Source organism: Acomys russatus, chromosome 32 (assembly GCF_903995435.1).
Source record: "Acomys russatus chromosome 32, mAcoRus1.1, whole genome shotgun sequence".
NCBI classification, from domain to species: domain Eukaryota; kingdom Metazoa; phylum Chordata; class Mammalia; order Rodentia; family Muridae; genus Acomys; species Acomys russatus.
Window position 1 is genome coordinate 848,519 of NC_067168.1, and position 24,177 is coordinate 872,695.

At 35.9% G+C, this 24,177-nt stretch overlaps 1 protein-coding gene across 5 annotated transcripts in view; it reads left to right on the forward strand.

The window, feature by feature from the left end:
• Window positions 1-24,177, forward strand: part of Znf280d (zinc finger protein 280D) — an 88,016-nt gene that overhangs the window by 18,949 nt on the left and 44,890 nt on the right. For all 5 annotated transcript variants that reach the window (XM_051140536.1, XM_051140537.1, XM_051140539.1 and 2 more), the window contains exons 5-11: window positions 1,024-1,170; window positions 3,960-4,025; window positions 4,124-4,263; window positions 11,533-11,653; window positions 16,047-16,217; window positions 16,773-16,882; window positions 20,968-21,191. In XM_051140536.1, the coding sequence (XP_050996493.1) occupies window positions 1,024-1,170; window positions 3,960-4,025; window positions 4,124-4,263; window positions 11,533-11,653; window positions 16,047-16,217; window positions 16,773-16,882; window positions 20,968-21,191 (979 nt within the window). The remainder of the gene's footprint in view (window positions 1-1,023; window positions 1,171-3,959; window positions 4,026-4,123; window positions 4,264-11,532; window positions 11,654-16,046; window positions 16,218-16,772; window positions 16,883-20,967; window positions 21,192-24,177) is intronic.

The following is a 24,177-nucleotide window of genomic DNA, read 5'->3' on the forward strand; positions in this document are numbered from 1 at the left end:
GCTTGGCCTTGAACTCAGCGATCTGCCTGCCTCTGCTTCCCGAGTGCTGGGATTAAAGGCGTGCACCACCATGCTCGGCCTAGGATTGAACTCAGATCATCAGGCTTTGCAGCAAGTGCCTTTAACCACTGAGCCATCTAAGTGTTATCCTGTTTAAACATTGTTTGATGCCTCTAAGTATACCAGTGTGTTTGTTTGTTTGCTCATTTCTTTTTGGTTTCTTTATGTAACCTTGGCTGTCCTAGAATTTGATGTGTAGACCAGGCTGGCCTTGAACTCACAGAGATCTGCTTGACTCTGTCTCCTGAGTGCTGGGATTAAAGGCGTGCGACACCACGCCCAGCTTGTATACCAGTTTCTTTTCTTTACTGTTCTTGCTTTGTGGTGTCTCTTTCTTAGAGTCCTGTTAATTTGCTTTACTATCTTTTGCTCTTTTAGATGGGTAAGTTTTCCTTCCTGAAATTCCTGGTGCTTATTGATTATTTCGCCTACATTTAAGAGAGAGGTGCTACCTGGTCAAAATTTCTAAGTAATTTTTACTGTATATATTGCATTGATCAAATTTTTTTAAAGGGAGAAATGTGTAGTTTTCTCTATTTGAATAAGCCTCACTTCTTTTCTGTGTTTTCCTCCAGTATCACATCCCTTTTTGTGCTCTGTGTTTTCCATTTCTAAATCTGGGTTTCAATTTGTTTTCAATCTGTGGCTTCTTATTCTTAGTCTTATCTCCCTACTCCCTTTAAGCCAATGGGTAGGTTATAATCCTCTTTGCAGAGATAATTATTCTAAATGTATGGCTCAAAGTCATTTTGACTGGATTTTCTGCCTCCTGTAAATAGCCATTATGTGTCTGAAATTGACTAGTTAAAGCTTAGAGAGTAACATCTCAGTTTCTTATTGTCGCTATCACGTACTCATCACAAACAATTCAGAAATTGTTTTTGGGATTATTAAAGTAGAGTTTTGATATACTACATATAGCAAATACTTTAATTAAAGAAAGTTGCTTCTTTTAAAAATTAGAAAATTTAAAAATGGCAGAACTCTTTATGGAATGTGAAGAAGAGGAGCTAGAACCATGGCAGAAGAAAGTGAAAGAAGTTGAAGAGGATGATGATGATGAGCCCATCTTTGTTGCAGAGATAGCAAGTTCAAAGCCAACTATTTCAAGTAAGCGTTTACTTTGAATGAAGGTAGTTTGAATAAGGTTATTTTTTAGAGTTGTTGTGAAAATGTACTTTTTCCACTATAAGAAGTTAGGAATCAGATACTGACTGGAGAGTCAGGATTGACTCTGACTGGAGCTTTAGAAGCCAGATACCAGCAGAGACATCAGGGAAATGCATATAATTTGCTGGTGGCACTGGAGGTCTTCTGAGAATAGGAATTATAATTTTAATGGTGCTGAAAAACAGGGTTTATCTGATTAGTTTTACTTTTTTCTCCCTTAAACCTAGAATAGCTCAAAGGAAGATTTTAGAATGTTTAATTTTTAAAATTGAGATATACTAAAAAATTTACATTAGTATTAAACTCTCATCTAGACCTCATTGCAATGTGATTGACACAGGACTACAAAATGCATAGAATGAGTGTATGATACGAAGTCAGCTTCTGACCACAGCTGTCTTTCAGCAGCTAGTACATTTGTGATACAGAGGCATGTTTCCTCTAGCATTCTATTTTTGCTATGTCACAGTTAGTGCACTCACATCTCAGGCTCTTTAGTATACTAGCCTCTGGGTTGTTAGCTCTCAGTTTGAGCGCTTTCACTTAGCATTGTCACAGTGTTAAGGCAAGAAAACATGTTAAGCTGTCTACTCAAAAATGTCTAAATTGGAGCCAGATGTGGTAGCACACACTATTATTTACAGTGCTTAGGAGACACTGGGGAGGCAGAAACAATTAAATTTTTGTGAGGCCCAGCCCAGCCTGGGCTATATGGTGAGACCTGTTCCAAATTGGGGGGGAACAAATACAAAGCATTCAATTTTCAAAGATAAAAAGATTCTTTCTCATTTTAATCACAAGTTTGTTTTAATCCAGAGGAATTTATCAAAGAATGTTAATGTACCCAGCGTATTAGTATTTATTACGTTGGTTAACTGTGAACGAGTACCATGAATATTTCTGAAAGCCTTCGTGCTCTTCTTTCTTCCCCTTCCTTTTTCAAGGCAGAGTTTCTCTGTGTAGCCCTGGCTGTCCAGAAACTCTGTAGACCAGGCTGCCCATAAACTCATAGAGATCCCCCTGCCTCCACCTCCTAAGTGCTGGGGTTAAAGGCGTGCACCAGCACCACTGAGCTCTTTTTGCTTTTCTCACCCTCAGAATTGGAATGGCACTTATACAGTTTTATTATAGAGAGAATAGTTTAACCAGTATCATTTCCTGTGGTAGATAGGTAATTTCCCGTGGAATGCTAAGTGGGATACTATTTGGATTGTAAAATGAGTTTAATATGATAGTGCATATAGTGTTAATTATTAGAATGGTCTGTTTTCTTATTGTTTCCTACATATTGATTATCTTACACTTGAACGTTCTTATATTGTAAAATTATTCAAGATCTCTGATTAAAAATATGACAAGATTCAAGTTGAATTTATATTAATTACAGGTGGCTGTTAATTGTACTCAACTATAAAATGTATATTCATTTAAAACTAATTATGTGTAGGAAAAGATTGGACCTACGTTCTCCCTCCCAAATTATGAAGATGAAAAACTGAAATAATTGTGTTCATTTTATGTGGAGGCTATAATGATTTCCAAAATAGGAAATAATGAATTAACTTGTTTTTTATAGCTCATAACCACTAATAGCATAGCAATAGTTATTTGATAGTTTGAGTGTTAATTTTTGTTTTCTGAGTGAAAATAGTGTCAGCTTGTTCGAGTTGCTTCTTTTTTTTATAAAAATAATGTAATTGATTTGTAAGCACTGTACTAACACTACAGCAAAACTTTTAACTGTTTTTAAAAGATGTTTTTAGTTTTAATTTAGATTTATGTATCCAATGAGTGCCTGATGCCCACGGAGGCCAGAGAGAGGGCATTGTATCCCCTCAGACTGACAGGATAAGTAGTTGTGAGACACCACACGGTGCTATGAATTGAACCGTATCCTCTGCAAGAACAGTAAATGCTCTTAACTACTGAGATATCTCTCTCTGGCTCTGAAAAATAACTATTATTTGTGCCTTTATGCAATTATTTAGTGGAGTCTAGTTCTTTTCTACTATGAAGAAAAAATAATTTTTGTATATAAATTTCAGTACAGGTTTTAACTTCTTCCAGACAAACTTAAACAAATCTTCATTCTTTCAAATTTTAGTTTGATTTCTCAGTAAGCTAGGTGTTAACAACCTTATATATTCATATGAAGTAAGAACTTCAAACCAATCCCTGAAATAATGCCAGCCTTCATTTGTAATGTAGCAGATCTAGGTCCTCTTCAAGTATAAGATAGTCAGGTAAACCTTAGATTCAATCTAGTCTATAACTTCCAGTAGCTTCCCGTCTTGAACAGAGGTGGTGGTGAGTAGTCCATAGAGATCCTCTTTTATACAGCTTTAGGGCTTTTAGAGCTATGAATAGAATAAGGATGCTGGATCAGGGTTTAGTTTTAAGCCATAGGAACCCAAATATATATACAGTTCTGTCACCATACCAAGAATGTACTTCAACTCCATGCAACCGTAGATAAATGTAATTTTGGAAGATTTTTATGGGAACAAAATTTATTGCCTTGCAGAATGTTTTGCTTATTATGCATTTGGGTTTATCAATATACTTCTGGGTTTTGGGTACTTAGTTATAATGAGAAAGATGTGCTTATTCCATGAAACAGTTTCAAATTAACGATAACATTCTAATATCTAAAATTCAGTCAATAATTTTTAATATCTTAGTGTATATTTTATTCAAACAAATTTAAAGTATTTATATATATTTTTTAGATATTTTGAACAGAGTTAACCCTAGCTCTCATTCACGGGGAACAAAGAATGGTGTACTTAATCGAGGTACAGTATTAATATATTTCTTTCATTGTAAACTAAAATATTTTGAAAAGGTTGATTATAGAAATGCATTCAATGTGTTGTGTAATTTTAAAATACAGGTTTTACTGCGTCATTCAAGCCTACAAGTCAACGCTACCTGAATTCAACATCAAATCCTGCAGCTGCCTTGCCAGTAAATTTTCATCTGGAATCTAGATCTTCAGATAGCTCTGTTATTGTTCAACCATTTTCTAAACCTGTAAGTGTTTTTGAAACTACATAGTCAGCTCAGGGAATATTAACAATACCCAATTAAAATTCTAGATTATTGACAAGTAGTTATCTAGTAGTTAGCATAGTGATTATCAGAAAAGGTCACCATCTTTATGACAGTGTAGTTAGTCCCCCACTCTTTAGTAAGATGAGAAACATGCTTAAAACTAAGACTGTCAAACCGTGAATAGGAAGATTATAATAAATAACCACATGAAAGCAAAATATTTATGCTTGCAATCTGGGACAGGTATATTTCATTTGGAAAGTATTAAGCATTGATAATGTTTTATTCTGAGAAATGTACCTTCATACTAAAGTATGTACAAATACAAAATAAGTAATAGATAATAATAATAATTATAATTTAGTAAGCTAGTAATAGACATAAATATTTGTACTAGGTGTTATACATAAATTAATCTCATTTAATTCTTAGGATGCAGGCATTTTATAGTTGAATAAATACCGAAGTTTACAGTGATTAAATAACTCACTCAGGAACCGTAGCTAGGTGGATCCCATATCTCAGTCTAGGCTAATCCAAGTTTATATATACATCCATATATACATGTGTATATATTTTATATGACTGTATAATTTGAAAAATGGAAATACTGCCTCAGCTCAGCAGTCCTCAGTATGCTGTGTAATTCTGGACGGTTCCTCAAGACACTTGAAAGTATTTGGACTTTAACACCATTGTGAAGATAAATTGAAGATGCTTGCTTTTTCACTGTTCGACATTTGCATTGATGACATAAAAACAAAGCTGCTTATGGCTTTGTGTGAGTCGAAACAAGCACTCATCTCTGCCAGAGTTTGCAGGGTACCTGTTCCCAACGCACTCCCAAGTGAATACTTCTCAGTGGCATTTTTTCAGTGTATTAAACATAAACTTCCATTAATGCTATTTTGTTAGCTATACCCTTGAATATGTATCTTTTTAAATGTTCTGTGTGGTGAACAGATAGTGTACATAAAACACATCTATGCCTGAAATATCTTGATGATATCTTTAGGAAAAGCATTATTAGCATGATTAGCAAACTAAAAACCTGCTGCATTTTCATTAAATAGTTACTTAAGCTCAACAGTTTATGGCCCACAAGCTGTAGTATATTTTTCTTATTACTGCCGTAAACTATATTACTTTAAACAACATACATTAAGTATCTTAAAGTCTTAGAGTTTCTGTTGGTAGGAGGCAGATCATAACTTAGCTGGATCCTCTGCTTTAGGGTCTGATAGGACTACCATTCAAGATGTAGTCCTCAAAGCAGTCTCATCTACAAACATTACCGGAAAAGCATCTTCCAAGTCCTGATGGTTGTAGGTCACATTTAGTTCGCTAAGGAGTCAGACTGAGGCTCAGTATCCTTCTGGCTGTGCCTCATTCCTTGCCAGGTGATCTTCCCAAAATGGCTGCTTGCCTCCTGAAATTAAGGGAGAGGGTTTCCCCCTGCCCCCCGACACGGTTTCTTTGTGTAGCCTTGGCTGTTCTAGACTTGGTTTGTAGACGAGGCTGGCCTCGAACTCACAGCGATCTGCCTGCCTCTATCTCCCAAGTTCTGAGATTACATACAGGCCTGCGCCACCATACCCAGCCTTTTTTTTTTTTTTTTTTTTTTTTCTTCTTTGTTTTGGTTTTGGTTGTTTCCCTTCAAGACAGTTTCTTTGGGTAACCCTGACTGTCATGGAACTTGCCCTCTAGCACGCTCACCTCAAAGTCAGATCTACCTACCTCTGCCTCTGCCTCACAAGTACTGGGATTAAAGATGTGTGCCACCATACCTTTGTTAAGAGAAAGTTCTTTTTTGTTGTTGTTTGTTTGTTTTTGCTTTTTGTTTTGGTTTTTCAAGGCAGGGTTTCTCTGTGTAGCCTTGACTATTCTGAAATCACTCTGTAAACCAGGCTGGCCTCAGACTCACAGAGATCCGCCTGCCTCTGTCTCCCGAGTGCTGAGATTAAGTGTGCAATACCACTGCCTAGTTTAAGGGAGAGTTCTTAACTAGAGCTTATTAATCTTTCTTTTGGCAGGGGTGGGGGGGCGGAGGTTAGTTGGGTAGGTTACAAGACAAGATTTCTCTGTGTAATAGCCCTGACTGTCCTGTAACTCGATTTGTAGACCAGGCTAGTCTTGACCTCAGAGATCTACCTAACTTTGCCTTGCAAGTGCTAAGTGTATGTGCTACCAAGCTGGGATTGATTTCCCCCAACCCCCACTGGTTTTCTCTATGTTGCCCTGGCTATCCTGGACTGGCTTTGTAGACCAAGGTGGTCTCAAAAATCACGGAGGTCCATCTGCCTCTGCCTCCCCAAGTGCTAGGATTACGGCTGTGTGCTACCGCGCCCGGCTGCTGGGGTTGATTTTATTAGTCATAAGAAGCAATCATGTTCATAAAATGATGTTATATACCTTGCCACTTTTACCAGGTCATGTTGTTAAGAATCAAGTCAGCTGTCCTAGCCACATTAAAAAGAAAGGGGTCACACGGGGCATGAACATGAAGAGATGGTATCATGGAGTCCACTTTAGTATGCAGTTATTCAGTCCTTAAGTTTGGAACAAATTTTCTCAAAATTCAACAGAGTATATCTACTGCTCATTCACTTTATGGAAAACAGCTGATAATAATGTTCTTTCTTACCAGTGATGCAATTTGAGTTGTCAAGCAAATTCAGAATATTGGAAAGCTTTAATCTGCTATTTTAATCTTGGCAGCTTCCTAATATTTTAAGTCTTCTTTGATAGGTGGTAAAAATAAATGGATATTTTGATGATGTAATGTGAACCTTTTCAATATTTGAGATGGTTCAATGGAACCAATAGTTTGCAAATAACCAAAACATATATGTTACTGAAATGTCTGTGAATAAAATATCTATTTAAATTGTACTGTGGGCTAACAGTTTTAATGGGACAAGGTACCAGAAGTTCACAGATGAGAAGTTTCAGATTTATAATCATAGAACTTAAAGAAAGTACTGGCTGGTATGAGTTTCGGTAGGATCCAAGTAGTATATCCACAGTAGTTATTCATACTACTAAAATGCTCCTTCTTGCAGTTACATATTGTCTTGAGTCCATTCCTCTATTGATAATTTATGGTTAGTTATTAGAAAAGAGAACTTGCCTAGTACACACAGTGTCCTGGTGTAAGCATATACAGCTGCCCCTAACCTTGGAGAGGTAGTAGCAGGAGGGTTACGTATTCTGGGCCACCCTTGGCCACATAGTGAGCTTAAGGCTAACTAGGGATGCCTAAGACTCTGGCTCCCAAAATGAAAATAAAAATTGCAAAGGTATAAAATAATACTACTTTCATGCTGACCTATAATGGATTTAATATAATTATAAAAATAAGGTAGTATTTAATATTGTTGTTTTAATTTGTAGTTTGGTAAATATCCACCAATGTAAAAAGTGGTTTGAGGTTTACTTATTTTTAAATGTGTAAAATCATCTTGATGCTGGAAAGTTAGCTTAGTCCTGGCTTAGTACATTTGAAAAAAAAAAAAGTTCTTCTTTAGACAAAAGCAGTTACGAGAAACTACCAACTTTTTATCTTGGATTCTATAAGATTCCAAAGGCTATCACTTATGTTCTTTAAAAAAAAAAAAAAAACAGAAACTATTACAATGAACTTGTCTATTCTCTTACACTTGTCATTAGCTGTTTGGCATTGAGGGGAAAAACTGGAGAAGAAGAAATTGACTAATGCAGTTTGATAGACAAATCTCACAATCTCAGCCAGGAAGTAGGATGATATTTTAGCTTTTATAAAAGTTAGAAACTAGAGTCTTTTCAACTAAGAATATTTTCTTTCTGTGGACATAAAACATATCAGTAGATGGTTTGTAATCCTGGAATCTTCTTGGGAAAGAAAGCACATTTGCCAGTTGGTTTGTATGGGATCTTAGAAATCATACATTTGGGGCTGCAGAGGTTAAGAGCGCTGGCTGCTCTTCCAGAGGTCCTGAGTTCAATTCCCAGCAATCACATGCCATCTAGAATGAGCTCTGCTATCTTCTTCTGGCATGCAAGTACATATGCGGGCAGAATACTATACAAATTAAATAAATTTTAAAAAGGAAAAAAAAAGAAATCATAAATTTAAATCTCAGTTATCTGTGTGGTCAAAGTTGAAATCACAGACTTTTATTCTGGAATGAATTATCTTATTGAAGAGGCTTTCCCTCTGAATATTGGAAGCTACTGGTTTTAATAAATGATTATTTTTATTGGTTATAATAAATTATAATTGATAATTAATATTTTATTTCATGTTTTGTTTATGTATTTAATTTTTTATGGACTATTTTTGTATCTCAACACTTTTTTCAGGCAGGGATGTTAACGTCATTGATAAAGTTAATATGAATGAATAATGAGCATGAATTTTATATTATCATTTAAACTTAGGTTATAGTTTTAACACCATCAGTAATGAATGATGCTGTATTGAGAGCCTTCCTCAACCACACCTAACCTTATCCTGTAGCACCCATATAATGGGAAAGAATATTAGGTCTTTATTAATACCACTGTGATAACTAATTGATACACAATTATTTCTGAGAGCAAGTACATTTAATATATACAGTGTGGCTGTTCTAGTTTGAAAGGTGAATGACTTGAAGCTCAGCAGTGACTTGCCCAAGGTTTTTTTTTTTTTTTTTTTAGGTCATCCTAATTCTATTATGAGGTCTGCTTTACTCTTATTGTATTTAACAAACTTTTTAGGTAGTTCATTATTTAGTTATTCTTAACTTTCAAAAGACATTAAAAGTTCTCTATTTGAAAATTCTTTTTAGCTAATTATTTATTGACTACTGGGTTGCCTTTGTAATACTATGGGTACTTAAGTTGGTTTTTGAGGATGTGTTTAACAAGATTATCTTTATTATAATTTTCTTTTTTTATAAATGGAAACACTTTATTTTTTTAAAGATATATTTATTTACTTGTATGTGTATGAGTGCTTTATCTGTCTGTACACCCACATGACAGAAGAGGGCATCAGATCGTAGTATAGATGCTTGTGGGCCACCATGTGGATGCTGGGAATTGAACTCAGGACCTCTGGAAGAACAGTCAGTGCTCCTAACTGCTAGGCTATCTCTCTACCCTATTATAATTTTCTTAAAGAGAGTTTTGATATTTTTGTTTTTGACCATGCAAGTGAATGTTTTAAAATAGAAATATTTGAAGAAAGTGTTCACTTCAGTGAAGATTATGCTTGGTTATTTAGGTTTTTTCTTTAATTCTAAGTGTGGTGTGGTGCTGTTTAGGATTATAAGTTTTTCCTATGACTTTATAACAATCCAATGTCAGTTACGTTAGTAACAAAATGAAATTCTTATTATACTTTGATTTATTAGCACAAAACAAAAACCTTCATATTTGTATGATACATATGTCTGAGGGGAGGTTAGAAAAGAGAGTTCATTGATAAAATCAGTGTGCGTGCCATAAGGGACTTAACCTGTACAGGTCAGCACTTTACTTTTTAGAAAACAGTCTCTGGGGACCATGTCCTACTTCTCAAAAGCTTGGTACTGATGGTTATATGACAGCTCAGTGTGTTTAGCTTTCTCCATTGTTGAAAATATAGGTTTTAATTCTTGGCTGTTATAAATAATTTTCCATTAAGCTTTCTTTATCATAAATTCTTGAATGTAGAATAAAGGGCCCTTTAGAGACTTGATAGCTACTGGTAAAGCTTTTATGCAAAGTCATACCAAAATATCACCTAGAGTTTGCCAATAGGAAATATTATCCTTCTTTAACTTTATTAAAACTAATGTTAGTCATATAGAAAAGACAGTGGAGTTCCCATATTTTTTCACATCTAGCTTTCCTTGTATTAACATCTTAGGTATTATAACAGTTAAGTTAACCAAACTTTTGATCCATCTTTAGAATTGAGCAGTTTTTCTATTGATAGTTCTTAGATCATTTTTATGATTCCACTTCACAGTTATCGTTAACTTCTTCATAGTTTTTGCAGTTATACTTTTTTATTGTTCACGACTTACCAGTCATTAAACATTGTGAGTAAATTATTTTGTAGTAGGCATCATTTTTAAACAATGCCAGTTTAATTGTTAAATATTTTTATTTGCATCTTTCTGTCCAGTAAATTGAAAAAAGGGGTATATCAGATATTTGTCATTAGCATTTTATTTTTGAGTATGTGTGTGTGTGTGTGTGTGTGTGTGTGTGTTTAAGTTGCTGAGCTTGCTCTGTAGCCAGGGAAAGTTTTGAATTCCACATCTTCCTGTTTCCACCTCCTGCGTGCTGGAATCACAGGTGTGCACCACTGTGCCTGGCTCTTTTTTTTTGGTGGGAGGAGGGGCAGATATCATTTTGATTTTTTTAAACCACTGTTTAACTTTAAAAAGTGTGGATTATGCACAGGCACAAGTTCAAAAAATCACTCAGAGCTTATTAAAATTACAGTATTATCAAGTAACAAATAGCAGAACTCAATTAAAAAGAAACTGCACAAATGAAAGCTTATTGGCATGAATGTAAATCTTACTCCCAAGTATCATTGTTGAGGGTGAATTTTTTATATAAAATTGATTTTCAAACCATCTTTTTTTGGAGAACTTTATATAGTCAAAAAGAAAAATAATGGGCTCCCTACTTTTCTAATTGTCCCACAGAAACCTATGTTTAGTCAAGGCATGTCAAATGTCAGAAGGCAAAAAGCAAAAGCATCTTGGGCCATAGGGTGAAGTAACAGAAAGAGATTAGAATACAAGCTGTTGATAAAATACCTCAGCTAAGCTAGCAGGAAGATCTCAAGACCATGGTAAAAATATATGAGATGGACTGTAGTGCCAAGAATAGAGCACTATAAGCTGTGTATCTGTACGCATATTCAGTGTCATTATGAAGTGGTCAACACAAGTGGAGATACAGGCTATAATGGTATATTACTATACTGTACATGAGTGTACTAATGTGTGTGCACAAGTACAAATACACTGGCATTACAGATACAAAATAAGTTTGCATTTCTTTTACTTTTAAAACATCGGATTAAGATTTGCTGTCCACATTAGATGTTCAGTTTTATCTGGGCAGACAGGAACAAACAAGTTTTTAACTTGTTAATCAAATCAGAAAAGGTTTTTACCTTAATGGCATAGGCATGCTGTTAAATTACTTTTATACATGTGTGTAAAATAATAGTTATAACTATGTTCAGTAAATGTAATACTCTTTCTTGGAATTTAACAGGGTTATATAACAAACTCACCACGAGTTCTGTCTAATAACTCTTCAGAGTTACTGTTCGACCTGACCGAGGATGATAACGGATTATCACATTGCCAAGGGGGGCCAGCACTTTCTATTGCAGGTTGGTTTCATTACTTTTTTCCTTAAAATAGTTAAAAGGAACTTGATGGATAATCTTATGGAATTAACTTTCTGTTTTGAAATCCATGCCTTTGCATATTGTAATATAGACTGCTGTAAATGCTTTTTGGGCGTGCTTTTGAGGCAGTTTTATGTAAAATTTTCACTAAACCACATTGTACTCTTTTAACCCCCTATGGATCCAACTTTTTTTTTTTTTTTTTGGTTTTTTGAGACAGGGTTTCTCTGTGTAGCCTTGGCCATCCTGGACTCACTGTGTAGACTGGGCTGGCCTCGAACTCACAGTGATCCGCCTGACTCTGCCTCCCGAGTGCTAGGATTAAAGGCGTGCGCCACCACGCCCGGCTGGATCCAACTTTTAAAATATTTTCAAAAACATCAGTGAATTAGAGAAGGCTTCAGATACTATGAACTTTGTTAAGAAACATAAGTTTCTGCTGGCCGATGGTGGCACACACCTTTAATCCCAGCACTCAGGAGGTAGAGGCAGGTAGATCTTTGTGAGTTCGAGGCTAGCCTGGTGTACAGAGGAGTTCCAGGACAGCCAAGGCTACACAGAGAAACCCTGTCTCAAAAAAAACAAAAAGAAAAAAGAAAGTTTCTATGGGTACTAATATAAAAAAGTATGTGCTTAAAGTTGAATTTTGAATTAGGTTGTGTCCTTCTATTTAAATAAGTGATTTCAGTATGTAGCTGACTATGGTTTTATGGTCCTATAAAATGGCCACAATAAAGAAACAGTTGTTCCACTTGTGGCATGACTCATGATGCAAAGGCACTGCTTCCAAGTGTAAGTTTCACCCTTGAGACCCACATAGTGGACAAGAGAACCGATTCCTTACAAGTTGTCTTCTGACCTGGGCATGTGTGTATCTACCAAATCCTCCCTTTCCCTTCCTTCCTCCAATAAATAAAAGATAATTTAAAGAATTAGTTCTTGAATGTGGTGGTGTATGCCTGTAATCTCAGCCTTTGAGAGGCTGTGGCAGGAGGATTAGTATCAGTTTGAGGTCAGCCCAGAGTATGTAATGATTTCTAGCCCATCCTAGGCTATACAGACAAACAAATATTAGTGATTTAGACATAGTGAAAATGTTCTTTAAAGCTAAGGAAATTTACCTGTGGAAGATTTAAAGTTCCTTTAGTTCATATGATAAGTATTCCTCATTAATTTAAAATACATTAGTGTACCATGGAGGATTTTTGTGTTAGTGAAAACTCCTTGTAATCAAGGCAAGTTCATTCTTGAACACCAGCAATTTGTATATATTCAAGTATTTTAACTAAGATGTACAAGATATTTTGGAATGTTTACATTGTTTACTAAATAGATTAATGAGATATTTGCCAGAGTCTCCTATGTTGTTTTTCATAAGAGGGCTTAAAGTGCTTTTCCATTTTAAAAATACCTTATTTGATAAACACATCTCTGAATGTCACTTACATACATAGTTTACTAAAAATGTTTATTTACTAATATCTTGTTAATAAAATAGGTACAAGCGAAAAGAAATGGAGAAAAAATATTTGTATTAAATCTGGCATTAGGAAGCTCATAGACTTTACTCATAGGAAAAGTCTGCAGTCTTGAAACTTCTGGGAAGAATGAACCAGTAAAGACTCCTATTCTCCCTCTCAGCTTTCTGCTACAGTGAGTGAAACTTCATTAAGTGGGATAACCAGGAAGCTGTAGGCTTGCGCTCTTCTCTTAAGAATGTCTAGTCTTTATCACATCAACTGACCTCTTCATACTTTGGATTTTTTATATTATTAAGATATGGGGCGATTCATCTTTCTTGTGTAATTCGTTCAGCTCTCCACCCCTGGAGCAAGGCACCTGAGGATATCATTTTGGCTTTTGCTCTAGTTCACACAGGACTCCTTTTTAATGTCCAAATAAGATAAGTGAAATGTGAAAAAACATTCGTAAGGTTCAAAGGACCTGATAACAACTATCAGTGTCATTCAGTAACATGATTGACGGGCTACTGTCTATGGAGATTATGTGGTTTTGAGTTTGACCTTGAAAGAAATTAGGATTTACTGGCAGAATGAGGGATATGAGAATAGGGATAGACAATGGCATAAGTCTAACAAAGCAGATACAGGGACAGAATTTAAAGCACATGCAGGGCTAATTTGGATGGCTCATTCAGTAAAAGCATTCGCTTCCAAGTCTGACAACCTGAATTTGATCCCTGGAGCCTACATGGTGGGAGGATAGAACAGGCTCTTGTAAGTTCTTCTGTGAGTTCCATTTAAATACCATGGTTTGTGCATGCCCTTACTCATGTGCACACAAATAATAAATAAAGCTGCAGAAGATTGGAATGAATGCCAAGCGGTTTTATTTAATGTTGAGATTTCTCTTGTTAAATTCTTACATCAAGGGCTGCAGAGATGGTTCAGTGGTTAAGAGCACTGACTGCTCTTCCAAAGGACCTGGGTTCAATTCCCAGCACCCACATGGCAACTCACAACTGTTACTCTAAGATCTGACACCCTGACACAGACATACATGCGGGCAAAACACCAATGCACATAAAATAAAAATAAATGATTAAAACAAATCTTACATCAAAAAAGTCTATTTTTACCACCTAGTCTATTTTATAATTGGTTGCTTAATACAAAATGCTATCACCTTTTGTTTTCCAAGTATCATGAATATCAGTTAAATACAGTTACACTACCAGAGATCTTTTTCATGTACCTATAGTGTATCTGTCTCTGATCAAGTGTTTTTTAATATGAAGACAATCATTATTACTTTGTCCTAGAAGATGAAATGCTGAAGTGAATTAGTAAAATCTTACTTTCTTGGCAAAAATAATGATAAGCTAATCTATTGGAATTTTTACCCTTTAAAGCAAGTTAAGGTATAAAATGGTTTGTAAGTAATGATAATTGTTATTATTATTTCTTTTGGTGTACCAAATATTTTAATGTGTTTTGAGTGCATTGTTTGATCTTAAAGTAACTCTATAAAATAAGGTACAAAAACAGAGACTGAAGTTCAGAGAAATTAAGTAAGAATGCATAGAGATTAAGAGAGTGTGGATTTGAACTTAGGTTATCTTACTTAAATGCCTGGAATATCTCTAACAATATTTCTGCATTTAGTGTACAGATGTGACTATTTAATGTGCAGTTTAGGACTCCTTTGTACAAAACACGTTATGTTATTTTCAAAAAAGATTTTGTTTGCCTTAGTTATAGTCTAACTGTTCCTATTTTTCTTGCTGATATGCCAAGGTTTAATCCTTTAGCTTTATGGTGATTTTTCAAATGGAAAATTATTTTTAAGAATGAAATCTCAGAGCCGAGTGTGGTGACGCACACCTTTAATTCCAGCACTCAGGAGGCAGAGGTAGGCGAATCTCTGTGAGTTCGAGGCCAGCCGTGAGTTCAGGACAGCCAAGGCTACACAGAGAAACCCTGTCTCAAAAAACAAAACAAAAGAATGAACTCTCAGGCTTGGTATGATGGTGCATGCCTTTAATCCCAGCACTAAGGAGGCAGAGGCATGTGAGTCTCTGTGTTCAAGGCCAGGGTGGTATACAGAGTGAATTCCAGGACAGCCAAGAAAGAAACAAACAAACAAAGAGAGAAGCAAAGAAACCTATCTCCGTGTAAATAAAGAAAAAAGACTAACATCACATTAGTCATTTTACTAGCTAAGACATTTTAGCCAGGTGTGGTGGCTTACACCTTTAGTCCTAGCAGTCGGGATGCTTGAGTTTATGGCCAGCCTGGTTTACAGAGTGAGTTCCATGGGCATTCAGGGCTTCACAGAGAAACTGTCTTGAAAGGGGTGGGGGGGGGAATGTAATTTTAAGGATTTATAAATATTTGAAACAAATTATTGTGCGTGTATGCATGTGTTGTACAAACTTGAATGTATTTAAGAATCTGAAGATAATTGGTTTTTAGAAACTTCATCCTCAGTTCAATTTTTTTCCAAGTCATGTTGAGAATGTTATTGTATAGAAAGGCAATTTTACAAATTGATTGAATAAATGCAGTCCTTAAAAGTTTTAATGCTGTTTCCTTACACTCTCTAAGTTTGTAACATTTTGTTTGCTATTTTTGAGATAGGGTCTTATTGTGTAGCTCTGCCTGGCTGGCTTGGAACTGGTTAGGCAGACTAGGCTGTTCTCAAATTGACAGAGCTCTGCCTGCCTCTGCTTCCCAATTACTGGAATTAAAGGTGTGTGTCACCAAGCCTAGCAATATTATTTAATTTTTATCACTGGTATAGTATAGTTCAATTGTATCATATATTTTAGCTTCCACATACTTAGACTTAACTAGTTATGAGTAGTATTTTATAATATTATAAAATCTTTTCCCCACTGTTTAAATCAATTTAGGTTTGAATGAAAGCTCATTTTCATCAAAACGCCCTTCTGGTTCTGACATAAACAGTGTTAACCCCAAAAAGCCTAAACCCACTGAACATATTTCTGGAACAGATGCCTCTCCTGTGGTCTCTTCAGGGAAGTCTTCGTCAGTGATGTCTTTGCAGGTGGTGCCATCGCAAGGTAAAAAGGAAATAAGTAATTTCTTTTTCTGGTAGGCAAAGAGTAAATTACTGTAGTATTTAAAGATAAGTTTTGCAAGTTGTTACAAATTAAGAAGCCAACAGTGTTTATTTAAGTTAAAAAATATTGGATTTGGGGGCTAGGCAGTGGCTTATTGGTTAAGAACACTTAAAACTTTTGCAGAAATGTGGGAGGCAGAGGCAGGTGAATCTCTGAGTTTGATGCCACCCTAGTCTCCACAAAGTGAGCCCAGGACAGCCAAGGCTACACAGAGAAACCCTGTCAAACAAACAAACAAACAAACAAACAAAAAGACACTTTTGCAGAGAATCTGGGTTTGATTCTCAGCACTCACATCAAGTGGTGTACAACTACTAGCTAAGTCCAGCTCCAGGGCACCTGACATTGTTGTCTGGTACCCATGGGTACCAACACAAGTGTGACATTCATATACATGTGTGTATGCACCAAGTAATTATTACAATATTTTTGTTTTGTAAATAAATTAAAAATGCTGAAAAGTGATGTTTTATAATTGATCTGAATTTATTTTAGGTGCAAATTGCTCATCAAATCAGTCTAAAAATGGAACGACTTTTCCAAGAGCATGTCCTAAGTGTAATATTCACTTCAATCTTTTGGATCCGCTGAAAAATCACATGACGGTAAATCTTTTCGAAATCTAATTTGAATAGTTTAAAAATCCCTAAAATACTAATGACCGGTTTATAGTGAAGGATGGTTGTCCTGATATACTAGGAATGAAATATTCTCTTATTGGATACATACATAAAGCTTAGGTGAACATTTATATTCAAAATGACCCTTACGATAGTAAAATTTATTATTTCATACATTTACAATATATGTTTGTTGTATTCTGATTTTAAACACAATACATTTCTTAAATCATATTCAGATTTGTAAAACATTTTAGTGTAAATTTAATCTTTTTTATCTTAAAATTTTTAGTTTATGTACATGTTGATACATGCATTCCACATTAGATAACAAAATAAGTTATGCATATTGTTATTATTCAGACATAAACTTTAAATGCTCATGTTTTTCATATAAAATAATTGATTTGGTACAGTCCAGAGTATAGTTTACATAATCATTATAAATTAGTATAAGATATTTTTGGAGTAGGAAGCTTTTGGCTTAGATTTTAATTTTCAAAGTATTTATAAAGTATGAAGAGTAACACTGTTCTTCAAATATCAGCTTTTACTGTGCTCTGCTGTGCCTTTGTAGAGTGTTTTATAATCTCCTTGTTCCTACTGTCAATGGCAGGAAGGCAGAGGAAGATAAGAAAAATAGAGTACAAAAAGAAAGGAATGAAAGAAAAGAATTAAGTAGCAATGATGTAATGTAGGAAGAATTCCTGCTACTTCAGAAACTGGCCATTTTTAATTCATTATTTTCAAAAACAAACAGAAGCAGGAGGAACTCACTGGCAGTTGATGGAGAAAGGAGAGACATTCTTGTCAGTGATGTAGCTACTGGTTAAGTTGCCTATACTCCTGAAAATAACCCCTCATTCATAAAACTCATCAAACTATGAAACTATAAACTTATAAAACTAATCAAAGTTACTGAGTGTAAAAAGAAAAAAAAAAAGGACGAAGAAATGCTTTATGCATTTGTTATTAGAGACTGAGAGGAGAAAGGAGCACATCAGTTATTCTTACTCATTTTTAACTACGTGTTACAATCATGTGACTCATAAAGGCCTACACAAGGACGCAGTGAGGAATCTGGCCCCAACTCATACTTGCCTGGTTTATAAGTTGACTCTCAAAGAGAATAACTTCATTTTAGTTTGCTTTATATATTCTTTCTTTGTGTGTGTGTGTGTGTGTGTGTTTACAGATCAATGTCAAATTTTTCGTCTATTATGTGTACAAATTGTATCATACCATCTGATCTTCTTGGCCTAATTGACTTTCTATTGCTGTGATAAAAACATCATGACTGAAGGTAGTTTAAAAAGGAGAAATATGACCTTTTAAAACTGAAATTCAGCCAGGTATGGTAGTACATGCCTTTAATCCCAGCACTCAGGAGGCAGATCTTTGTGAATTCAAGTTTGTGAGGACAAAGTAAGTCCAGGACAGCCAGGACTACACAGAGAAACCCTGTCTTGAACCACCCCCCCCCCCAAAGAGGTAATGGATGTAATAATTACTGCTATTTGATCATTACTCAATGTAAACATGAGTCAGTGTATCATGTTATAACTTAACAAAAATGCCAGTTCTGTCCGCTACCCCGCAAAAAGGTTTAGGGGCCAGAGAGAGAGATGAGTGGTTAAAGCATTTGGCTTCTCTTACAGAGGACCTTCATTTGGTTCTCAGCACTTACAGGACTCCAGTTCCGGGGGGAGCCAGACACTCTAATCTGACCTCTAGGGGAACTACACACATGTGGTACTGGTGTTCTCCCTCATTCCTTGGGCTGTTGGCCACCTGGTCCTCAGAAACAGGGGAGCAGAAGAGAAGAACTGGGGCTTCCTTTACCTGTGAGCCCAGAAGTAACTTTCTGGGATCAGCTGCTGGGAGGCAGATCAGTTTTATTTGTGGTGAAAGAGAGTTATATAGAACCCTGAGGGGGTATTTCCAGAGTGGGTGGCCAGGGGCTTACAGTACTGCCTCAGTAGCGTGGGAGGCATTCCAGGAATCCAGGGCACTAACTGGTCAGGGTCTATGGGGTAAGGGAGTTGGGCTAAGGACTAGGTGACAATTCCTCAGGTAGAGAGGGTGATAATGATCAGAAGACTCACATTGGACAGAAGAGGAGGTGGATGTTGTAATCAAAGCAGGGAATAATTTATGTTTCATTTCATATGCTTACTTAGCACATTTAAGCATTTATGTTATAAAAGAATTACTTATGTTTCTTGTTAAAAAAACAAACAAAAAACTTCTTAGGCCTCCTGTAGACATTGCAGTTTAGGTGGTCTGAAGCAGTCCCCAGAATTGCCATTTTAATGAGCTCTTATAGATTTTCTTATATAAGATTGCCCTTAAAAAACAAAACAAAACAAAAAAAAACCACACAAAAAAAACCAAACTCATTTAAAAATTATGTACAATAAATAAATTACTTATATCTTGATTTTAAAAAGCTTTTTTTTAAAAAAATTTATTCAGATTGCATCTCAGTTGTTATCCCCTCACTTGTATCTTCCCGTTCCCCCCTCCCTCCCTCTTTCATCCTATTCTCCTCCACTAGGTCTGTGACAGATGGGGACCTCCTCCTCCACCATATGACCACAGCCTATCAGATCTCATCTTGGTAGCCTGCTTATTCTTTCTCTGAGTGCCACCAGGTCTCCTCAAGGGAAAGTAGTCAAATAGGGGACACCAGAGTTCATGTCAGTCAGTCCCTTCTCTCCACCCAGCTGTGGAGAATGTCCTGTCCACTGGCTAGATCTGGATAGGGGTTCTAGGTTTACTGCATGCATTGTCCTTGGTTGGTACAGTAGTTTGAGCAGACCACCCCCTCCCCCCAAATCCAGATCCGCTATCCTTAATGGTCTTCCTGTAGGTTTCTAGGACCCTCTGGATCCTTCTGTTTCCCCATTCTCCCTTACCTCTCTCACCTGGAGTCCCAATAGGAAGTCCCAGTATCCCAATCTCCTGCTAAGTGAAGACTTTCAGGGAACATCTCTGTTGTTGGACTAGTGTCCAATTATAAACCAAAAGATGCTCCACCACACACCAGGGACATATGCTCAACCATGTTCATAGCAGCCTTATTCATAATAGCCAGAACATGGAAACAGCCTAAGTGTCCCTCAGTAGAAGAATGGATAAAGAAACTGTGATACACTTACACTATGGAATACTGCTCAGCTTTTAAAAACAAGGAAATCCTGAAATTTGCAGGCAAATGAATGGAGCTAGAAATGATCATCCTGAGTGAGTTAACTCAGACCCAGAAAGATACACATGGTATATACTCATTTATGATTTTCGGAAGCTTATATGGAAAATTTTATAGTACAACCAGCTTATGTGACAACTTGTATTGTGAAGTAAATTTCTTCTTCAAATATTTTTAACATTCTGGATTCTAAGATGTACCAGATGCATTTGTCTTTGTGTCCCAAACATTTTCTAGTACTGTGAATCTAGGGAGTGGCAGTTTGGCTGTATAAAAGCCTACTTTTAACTTAGACGTTCTCATAAACCCTGATTCATCAAAGCATGTAGCACTCACTATCCTCCTTGTGCTGTTGACATAGTTATGAAATGAATGATTTTTGCTTAAGACACAAATGACTATTAAACATGTATCTAAGCAGGCAGATTGAATAGGAAACATTTAAATAGCCAAGTCCTCATCTTAAGGCTTTTTTCATCTCTTTTTAAATTTTTGTTTTATTAAGATAATGTTTATGGGCTGGCAAAATGGCTCAGCTGTTAAAGGTGTTTGCTGCCAAACTTAACAACTTGAGTTCAATCCCTGGAACCCACATGGTGGAAGAAAAGAATCAACGTGCGCAGGTTGTCCTCTGACCTCCACAAGTGCACTGTGCACGCACATGCCCATGCATAACATATATAAACAAATAAACAATCTACTTTGAGAAGATGTTTACTTTTCTAAACTTTTTAGAGTATTCACTGTAGACTTTCACTATCTTACCAAGCATAGTTTGACGTGGTTTGGGCTTCATTGAAAACATAATTTTTTTGTTGTTATTTTGTAATAAATAAGGCATCTTTTTTTTCTCTTTTAGTATTGTTGTCCAGACATGATAAATAACTTTTTGGGATTGACTAAAACAGATGTTTCAAATACAGCAAATGAAGCTAAAACTCTTGATTCAGAGAAAGGAAAATTGATCATGTTAGTTAATGATTTTTATTATGGAAAACATGAAGGAGATGTCCAGGAAGAACAGAAGACTCACACAACCTTTAAATGCTTCAGTTGCTTGAAAGTTCTTAAAAATAATATTAGGTATGTAAATGTGTGTGCTTATTTCAATGAAAGTTGTGTCTTTATCATATGCTCTCTTGCTATTCTAGATAAGCAACTTCAATACTTTCTCGTTTTTGTATTTTCAGATTCTCCCCTTAAATCTGCTGCTTTGTCTTTCTTTCATATGGCTTAAGAAAGGATAGAGATTATTTTAATTTGGAATAAAACGAACCTATTTTGTCTTTTAATAGTGATCTAAGAATTTAATTGTGTATTTTAATTTTCTTATATCTTTGAATAATTCTTTCACAATACAAAAAACACTTCTCTAGAAGTTCCCAGATTGACTTCCTCCTTGTCAGTACTATTTGATGCTCAAGTCTTCCACTTTATATTTGTCATCTTTATAATATTTATCTTATGGGAAATGTAATATTTTTTAGAGATGTACTAATTTCAGGAGACAAGTCTGTCTTAATTAAAAAAAATGTTTTTTTCTTGTTTTTGGTTTTTTGAGACAGGGCTTCTTCTGTAGTTCTGGCTGTCCTGGACTCACTGTGTAAACCAGGCTGTCCTCGAACTCACAGAAACCTGCCTGTCTCTGTCTCCCCAGTGCTGTGATTAAAGGTGTGTGCCACCCCGCCCGGCCTTAATTCTTAAATTTAGATAAAAACTAGGTATTTCATTCTCAGTGGAATTTTTAAAATTATATATACAAGTGTTTTAAATTTTAGAAATTTATACTTTGTAATCTTTGAGTGCCATATGTTACCAAAATACCACCTGTAAGAACAAGAAGTCATTGACTGATGATTTTCATTTATTATAGCATCTGAAATGAGTGTTTTGTTAGATACAATGTTTTCCTACCTTTTTTATTAAAAATTTTCAAATATTCATAAAAATTTTAACATTGGATTCTTGCCACCTTGCTTCTGCCCATAATTCTTTACTATATATATTTTATTGTCTCCCCCCCCTTTTTTTTTTTGTTTTTTTTTTGGTTTTTCAAGACAGGGTTTCTCTTTGTCACTCTGGCTGTCCTGGACTGGCTTTGTAGACCAGGCTGGACTTAAACTCACAGAGATCCACCTGCCTCTGCCTCCCAAGTGCTGGGATTAAAGGCGTGCGTCACCACCGCCTGGCTTTGTTTTATTATGTTGGTTGATTGATTGATTTTTGCTTTTTTTGTTTTGTTTTTTTAAATTTATTCACTTTACCTGCCGATTGCAGCCCCCTCCCTCATCACCTCCAGGCCCCGCCCTCACTCCCTTATATCCCCCTCCTCCCTCCCCTAGTCCTCAGAAAGGGGAGCCCTCCTCCCCTAACACCTGACCTCAGCCTATCCAGTCTCATCTAGACTTATCCTTATCCTCTATGGCCTGGCAAGGCTGCCCCACCTGCGGGACCAGAGTACGTGACAGAAGTAGCCTCTACTCCCCATATTATGGGGCGCACAAGGAGACTGCTGCGTATTGGCTACGTCTGAGCAGAGGGTCTAGGTCCTCATCATGCATGGTCCTTTGTTAGTGCTTGTTTTTATTTTTTAAGCAATCTAATTTTTAGAAGTTAGTTAAGCTTTTGATTAAAACTTATTTTTAAAGTAAGTTACAGACATGAGTGTACTTCTTTTAGATAGGTTGCACTTCAGGAGTAGATGTGGGGCAAGTTTGGGGAAAGAGTGAGAATAAATTAAAACATAAAGAAAACTCAACTCTCAAAAATGAATTAAAAGATGATGCTATATACAAATACACTTAACATGCATGTCTTCTCCATTCACTAACAGTCCTGTGGAGGAGCATGTCTCACACCAGCAGTTGGGCCCAGGAGCTCATTCGTTTTTCTGTCGTGAGTGCTTGCTGCTGCAGTCACGCTCACAGGTCTCTTTGTGTCTTCCAAAGCCCTTACACTACTTCACCTCCTTCATGAGCTGATGGTGCAAGACTTGTGCTTTGGATGGAACACTGAAGTAGCATTGGAGTCAGGAGATAGGGTGCAGGGTATAAGTGGGTTCCCTTCTTCACTCCTTATGAACTGCTATTTATTTTAGTGTACGTGTTTTTGCCTTTTACTTTTAAGATTAGCCCATTTAATATTCAACATGAAAAGTAACTTTTTCTAGGAATTATTTCAGGACATTTGTTCTATATACTTATATTATTAGAATATTTAGAAAGTTTAAGCCTATTGTCTTTAGTAACATACAGAAGCTGAACATAGAAAACTATTTCTTGGGAAATGTATCCTTAGTGGGGTAAATACCTCATGACCAAAGGAATTATAGTATTTTGCCCTAATTTTTGTCAGTAAAATTTGAGAAGGCAAATCGGTTTTTGTTATTTTGCTTTTGTTTTTTGAGATAAGCAACAACTCAGAGAAATCTGCCTTCCTTTGGCTCTCAAGTGCTAGGACAGGTGAATGCCACTGTGCCTGACCTTGCAGTTGTTTATAATTTATATAATGGTATGAAGCATATCTAATTCTGTTGTCTTCCCATACATGTTTTTCATTACTGTTTTCTGCCCTATTGGTTAGTGTCACTAAAAACAGGTCATTGTGAGAAATTTGCCTTCTCCCCCAACCCCCTTCCTATATATTTGCGAACTATGCATTTCAATTAGGTCTTGTAAACATTGAGAGAAATCAACTGGCTAGTTCATGTATTACTTTATATAAGCAATATACCTCAGTGCTTCAAGGTGTAAGCTGAAAATTTAATGACTCACACTATTTTACCTATATGTAAATATTTAACTAAGACTAGAATTTTCTGTAGGAGTTTGTAGGGTAGTTTTAAAACCAAAGGAAGAAAAGCTATTTCAAAGTATATTACAACTTGCTCTGAGGAGATCCTGTTCTTTAGAGATAGGAAAAGGAGATTGATGTCATAGCCTTCATGATGCCTCTTCTCTGGACTGATAACATTTTCATTGGGTTCTGTGGATATATGCTTTGAAGCCTCCAACTGAATAATTTTGTTAATAGTTGACCCAGTCTAAAAATTATTTTGATCAAGTAATAT